Source organism: Garra rufa, chromosome 24 (genome assembly GCF_049309525.1).
Source record: "Garra rufa chromosome 24, GarRuf1.0, whole genome shotgun sequence".
NCBI classification, from domain to species: Eukaryota; Metazoa; Chordata; class Actinopteri; order Cypriniformes; family Cyprinidae; genus Garra; species Garra rufa.
The window spans coordinates 23,134,743-23,142,196 of NC_133384.1; the positions used below are offsets into that span (position 1 = coordinate 23,134,743).

A 7,454-nucleotide genomic window follows, 5' to 3' on the forward strand; every position below is an offset into this window, starting at 1 on the left:
AAAATGCCAGGTTTGGACATCTGTGAACGTTTTTGAGTGATTACATAAAGATTAAAGGTTGTATCAGCGATTTCTAGCCTGAAACATAAAGTGTCAATTTCAGCTGACCTTTCATCACGATCCGCTCGCTGCCTGCCCCATAAATTGTCTGTGAAAAAACCGCGTCTCTCTGGTCAGCCTAGGGTCCGAGATATGCCAAAAAAACAATCGGCACTACCAACCTTTCCACAGATAAACAAACAGTGTTCCAACCAATCAGCGTCAGGGGTTTGGTGTTGTGGACTTTCGCTCCGCCTCCCTCACATCCCTGCACCAGTAGGAAAGTCCACAACACCAAACCCCTGACGCTGATTGGTTGGAACACTGTTTGTTTATCTGTGGAAAGGTTGGTAGTGCCGATTGTTTTTTTTTGGCATATCTCGGACCCTAGGCTGACCAGAGAGACGCGGTTTTTTCACACACAATTTATGGGGAAGGCAGCGAGCGGATCGTGAAGAAAGATCAGCTGAAATTGACACTTTATATTTTAGGCTAGAAATCGCTGATTCAACCTTTAAGTAAAACCAGTTTGAAAGTAATTCTTAAATTATTCACACCTAATGGTTCAGAGACACTATTAGAGAATCTATTTTAGTGTTCTAATACTGTTTCTTCATTTTTCAGGCCTTGGGAACTGCTATAGCTTCAACCAAAGTCATGAAAGCACAGCAAGTAGTGAAGGGGGAAGATGGATCAGATGTGAGTAAATCAAATGAACTGATGATCTCTGTGTAGTCCATGTAAAATCTTATGAATTTCAAATTGCAGTTTTCGAGTCAGGTGAGCTATTCTTTTGAATCAGGTGCTGCGTTTCATTTTGTTGTCAGTGCTGTTATGTCTGCGTCTGTCCTCAAAGCTGAGGGTAATTCAGTTCGACGTGAGGGTGAACCCTGCTACACCCGCCCCATTAGTAGACTTACTCATTTTCTCCTCATCACATGATCACTCCGGATGTCCCTCTGCCCCTGAAGCCATGTGTCAGAGGACCCTAGAGACACACACAAACACTCTTGCATGCAGTGCAAATAGGCACTTTGTGGTAATTAAAGAAAAATGTGTCCTCTCTGGTTGAATTGGAAGGGCATTGTCTACCTGCAGCAGCACAGTCATGACCTCCAGTGGCCGTCATCCCAGAGGTTATGGACACTGTTTTGCTGCACACTTTCTTCTTCAACCAGCAGGTGGCACAATTGGTTGAGTAATGGCCTCAGACCCAAATGAAAAGCTCTGTTTTATTAAGAAAAACATCAATATCCACCTTATTCTTCAATGGAAGTAAGCCTATGGGCGAGACTTATGGTTCATTAACCGTTATAGGGAAATAACGAGAAGAATAACAATGTGCAGTATATGGTAAAACTGTTTGAACTAAATCAAAATTAAGATAATACATTAAAATAATATGGTAACACACTAATTTGCGATATCAAGCAGCAAAACGAGCTGTTTTGTACAGCTAAAAATAGCTGGACGCAGATGAGGCCGGAAGCCGGGGCCATAAAATTTACAAATGGTGGATAGTTAGTAGGGCTAGACTAATATAACTAAAAATATACGTTTTTAAGATACTTGAGATGTGTCTGCTCTAAAGTAGTGTTAGAAATTGTTGTAGAAACAATTTTCTAGTCAATTTCGCAGTTGAAAACGGCAAGTAACACATTAAAATAAAAAAGTAGAAAGATGCCATAATCTTTGTTTTATTTAACTTATGGCAATTATTTCTTTAGAGTGTACTTTTATCATCAATAACGACAATAATAATAATGATACTTTTTTTTTTTCAGAAGATTATAACTCCATAATGCCACATGAGGGCCTGCTTAACCATTTTTGAGTGATTATGCAAAATAAGTAATTGAGTCTTTATGAACCAGTTCACTGAAATAGACAAAGTTCAAAGAATTGACTCTTATTTTAATAATAGTTAAAGACCCGATTTAATCACATTTTTTTTCTTCTGTGGATGCAACCTCTTTTTGAGACATGAAATTGGGCATATTTTTCTGTTTTTGAATCTATTATTTCACCTAAAAAAATAATTTTGAATGACAAGTATCATAAAGAAGTTGTATCATAAAGAATGTTAGCTTGTTATTTTGGCTGCTCATTTTTATATGTATTTATTTCATATAAATAATATAAGAGCTATTCTATAGAATTGGTGCAAACTGCTGTCCCACAGCCGAAAACACAAATTTAAAAAGCATTTAATTATTCAAATCTTAGATGTTCACTAAGATTCTTCTATTATCTATTGAAACTCACAACAGTTTTTTAAAAATCAGTAAGCTTAATATATATTTACTTAATATAACATTTACTGGGTACTCTCAATTGGGAGGTGGCTATTCCGAACCCTAAACCCTTAATTTTAATTTATGAAAATGATATTAAAATAATTTTTGTATTTTTTTTTTTTTTTCCCCATTGTTGTTTTTAAAAGAATTTTTGATTCTTTTAAAACATGAAGTTAAAAGTAAATTTATGATCAGGAAATATTCCTGTTTGTCTATATGGTGTGAGTAGATAGGCCCCATCTTTTTTAGGTGAATGTGTTCAAAAGTCTGTGCGCAACTTTAAGGAACAACATGTTTAAAGATTTTTTTTCTATAATTAATTAAATTTAAAAAAAAAAAAACTTTTTTTGTGAGTTATTCCATAACATTTAGTTTCAAGGACGTCAAGGAGCTAGGTTCAAAAGTATCTAAAATTGTCACTACTAAATACAGTCACAACCAAAACATTTGGTGAAGTTTCCGTCTTTTTTTTTGTTTGTTTGTTTTGTTTTTGGTGTTATCCCATAAAATTGTCACTACTGAAACGGTCACAACTGAAACATTGTTTTGGTAGTGACAAAGGGAACACATAATCCTTTATTTGGGGGAAATAAACAAAATTTTAATACAGTCATGAATTTTTTTTAAATATATTTTTAGTATGTTTTAGTAGTGTTTTAGTTAGCAAGTTGAAATTCTGTAATGTGATGTAGTTGATTCCAAAGCATTACTGTCACTACCGAAAATGTGCAGTCACTACCAAAACATCAAATGTTTTGTCAAAAATAAAGTATACTGAATTATCAGCTAAGATGTTATGATAGTTTTTGGTTCAGTGTATATTTAAACTAAGGAATACTTCACTTTGAAATCAGTATGATTAACTTTTTGCCTTTTACAAAGAAAAGTGGATGCAAACTACAAAAGGAACTCATAAGTTACACTTAAAATATTGTCAAAAATGTTTTTGTTTTGTTTTTAATAGCAAAAATATATATTTACAATGTAGCTGTAAGCATAATCTTAATAGGCCAATATAACCTTTCTAAGTAAATTATTATTACTGTGTTTCGGTAGTGGCAAATTTGGGGAGAAACTTTCTGAAAATACAATAAGAAATTTTAGATATTATACAATTTGCATGCATGTAATTTTTAAATTTGTTTGTATCCAACTCTGACGTCTGTAGAATGGCCCATATCCAGTGTTGTGGAAAGTTACTTTTGAAAGTAATGCATTACAATATTGAGTTACTCCCTAAAAAAGTAACTAATTACGTTACTTAGTTACTTTTTATGGAAAGTAATGCGTTACGTTACTTTTGCGTAACTTTTTAAGTTTGGGCAGGGCTTGCTTGTTTGTTTTTAAAATAAAAAGTTCTATTTCTGGCAAATGTAAAAGCCTCTTTACACCAAAAGCATCAGGCTTAGAGAAAAGTAAATTCACGTCTGTACAGTAGTCCGCAGAAGAAAAAAGTCAACTCTTCAGCAATAAAAAAAAAAGGAAAACAAATGTTATATTATCTTGAGTAATTTTTGCTTATTAGTATGGATGAATTGGATCAGCGAAAGTCGGCAGCAAAGACATCAGTTCATAAAATGGGATTAAATACATAAAGGATATTCGTATTATTTAACATAATTATTGCAGGTTTGCATTGAATTTCACTGTTTTTATTCATTTTGAGGAATACTGTATCTGTTTTTTAAGTGAGTGAGATGAATTAATGCATGTTCACATTAATTCTAGAACTAAAGTAACATTGTACTCACAATTTCTCTCAACATGGGGACAGGAGAGCTTTTAGTTTTTTGAAAAAGTAACTCTGATATTTTCTTGTCAATTAAAAAGTAATGCATTACTTTACTAGTTACTTGGAAATTAATAATATTTTTACGTAACTTGTGTTATTTGTAATGCGTTACCCCAACACTGCCTTACATAATATATAAATAATGGAATTTTGCTTGCAAGCTTAGAAATTCTAACAAAATGGGTCATTTGTTCCCATTGCTCTCTTTCCCTCCCATCCAGATTGTAATCCCATTCCAAGAGGACTCGGATGTGGTGGTCGAGCAGAACATAAATTTGCCGGATTACCTGCCTGAGGACGAGAGTCCGTCTCAGGAGCAGCACAAGGCCGTGACGCGCCTGGGCTCCATGCAGGATGGCGTGAGCTGGCTAAGCACGGCCGCCAACTTCCTCTCCCGCTCATTTTACTGGTGACCCCACGACTCCCCGCATGCCCCGCCCCTTCACAGCCCACCCTCGACGTGCCAGACTGCCGAGCGCATCCGCAATAAACTTATAACCTTGTTCCAACTTTTAAAAAAAGGCCACAACCGGCGGCTGTAAATGGTACGCGATCCAACCTGCTCCTGAAACTCACGTTAGCGCTGCATACGCACCACACGAGACACTAAAACCAGAGAGCAACCGGGAGAAGTTCACAGAAAGCATTTCGTCTGTATCTGCTCTCTCTTATTCACCTTTTTTGTTGGGTCAGGGGAAGGTTTTCAAACGATCCGCCCCAGATTCTCCTTGTTGAGACTAAACAACACCTTGGGGGTTTTGCCAGGCGGGTCGTATTTTTAAAATTTCTACAAATTTGGGTGCTTTCTGATGTGTTCTAGCCCTTCATCTCAGCTCGACTTTTTTGTTTTTCAATTATTTGATAATCCTGTTACTTTATTCATCAGCCCTTTTCAAAGCATGCCGTACTTTTGATGCCTTTTTTTTTTTTCAAACCCTTCGTTCCTTCTGTGTGTGCCTTTGCTACGTAGTTCATTTTCTCGGTTTTAAATCCTCTTTATTTGCTTCGTCTGAACTTCTAAAGCCTTTGAAGATATAATTTTTAGGTTTGAAATGTGTAGTGATGGTTCACTCTTCCTCACAAAGCTGATTTCACATAAAACACAATTAAAATACCAAAACTGGTTGGTGTACAGTAATAACAGTTAACGGTTTAACGCCTCCAGTAAAGGGAAGCTACAAGGTAATAGCTGTTACTATGTGTGTAATGCTAACCTTTTATGTTACAGCATGTGCCAAACACCAGATAACCTTCTTTACACTAGCAAAATATGAGTAAAGTAGCTCTAACCCTTTTTTGTACCTTTCTTAAACATCAATGCAGTTTTCCTTTATGCCATGCTGACTGTTTATAAAATGTTTTTTTTTTTTGTGTGTGTGTGTGTGTATTCCTGAATACCATAAATCTGAATGTTTTGTTTAGGGCCTTTCATACACATGGCCATTTTTAATGCTAGCCAAAAGCATGATCCAGTTCTGACTGGATATGTGTCCATCACCTCTGCATGACCATCACCCCTCGCCTCTTTTTCTGAGATCTCCTTGACCGACGGTGTCTTTTAACAGTTTAGATAATCGACTGACCTCACATATCGCATTCAGGATGTTCAGTCCGCTCAGGGATGTGTGTACGTATGTCGTTCCCAAAAGGAGACCTGCACACATCGATATCGAAATGAGTTCAACCAGTATATGTCCTTTCCTAAATGTACCTGTCTTTTATTTTCACCTTGTTATGCTGGAAAACTTGGGTTGTCATAAGTATCAGTGTTTGTTTGCACCCTTTTGTATTTTCCCCTCATAATTAGCAATGCTTTAAGACTGTTTTTAACTTGCATCATGTCGGTTCATGTTGAGGATTTGTTACGAAGACAGCATTAGTGGATTGAATCACACCGTGGCGTGCTTTTTAGTTGGGTCAAAGATGAGATAGAGGCCATCAGTGTTATATTTATGAACAAAATCCAAATTGAATCAAGTTTTGCATTTTCTGTATTTTTATTTCCCTCATCTTGTACTGTATGTCCTCCTTCCTTAAAGAGTTTTAAGCTACTGTTCACTGTTATTCCAAGAACGCAGAACCAGAGCCCATGGCAGATGGTAGATTTTAGTAGCTTCTCATGTACAGTGCATATTCGCTGTTATATACAAAGAGTTTTAGGACACACGATTCTTGGCTGTTCACAGTAATGACAAGGATTATTAAATACATAAAATAATTGTGGCTTCGTGTGTTTTTTGTTTGTTTGTTTTTTTCACTGAAAAATGTTTCATTAGCATTGATTTGTTACTAGAATTTGATCATTTCGTCAGTTTACAGTACCGGTCAAAAGTTTTTGAACTGTAAGAATTTTTAATGTTGCTGTTTTGTTTTTGTTTTTTTCAATCCTGCATTTATTTGTTCCAAAACAGTAATATTGTGAAATATTTTTACTATTTAAAATAACTGGTTTCTATTTAAATATACTTTAAAATGTAATTTATTCCTGTGACCAAAGCTAAACTATAGAAATTAATAGTTTAATTAGCAAGGATGCTTTAAATTGACCAAAAGTGATGATAAAGGCATTTATAATGTTGTAAAAGATTTCTATTTCGGATAAATGCTGTTCTTCTGAACTTTCTATTCATCAAAGGAGCCTGAACAAATTTTACTCAGCTGTTTTCAATATACTAATAATAATAAATATAGCTGCAAGCAGATATTTCCGGGGTTCAGGCGCTTAAAGGAGTAGTTCACTTTCAGAACAAAAATTTACACAATGTACTCACCCCCTTGTCATTCAAGATGTTCATATCTTTCTTCCTCTCATAAGGAAATTATGTTTTTTGAGGAAAACGTTTCAGGATTTCTCTCCATATAACGGACTTCTATGGTGCCCCTGAGATTGAACTTCCAAAACGCAGCTTCAAATGGCTCTAAAGGATCACAGCCGAGGAAATAAGGGTCTTATCTAGCAAAACGATGGGTTATTTTCTAGAGAATCACCATCTATTTTCTTAGAATCACCTGTCGCATGTTCTCACCAGGTTTCGTGAAGTTTTGAGTTCTCCCTTAGGCTTTATTTTTAGGTAAATTTGGACAGGCCCCTTTTCTAAATGACCCCGTTATAGCAACACCCCCCCCCCCCCTCGCAACTTTTTTTTTTGATAATGATTGATATTCACTCTTCAGAGAATCTTTCTGCACTGGTTTGCGAAATACCCAAAACTTTCGCCATTAGACACTTGAGCCTGCGATTGACGGTTTAGAAGTTATAAAAGATTTCATACTTTTGTTCGCTGTAGCGCCCACTTCAGGCCGATTGGGACGAGCCTTGGTCACTT

General features: G+C 35.9%; 1 protein-coding gene across 2 annotated transcripts in view; it reads left to right on the top strand.

Moving 5' to 3' along the window:
- Nucleotides 1–6,347, top strand: part of armc1 (armadillo repeat containing 1) — a 16,955-nt gene extending 10,608 nt beyond the window's left edge. For both annotated transcript variants that reach the window (XM_073830748.1, XM_073830747.1), the window contains exons 6-7: nt 664–738; nt 4,350–6,347. In XM_073830748.1, the coding sequence (XP_073686849.1) occupies nt 664–738; nt 4,350–4,541 (267 nt within the window). In that variant the 3' untranslated portion in view covers nt 4,542–6,347. The remainder of the gene's footprint in view (nt 1–663; nt 739–4,349) is intronic.
- Nucleotides 6,348–7,454: the final 1,107 nt, after the last annotated feature.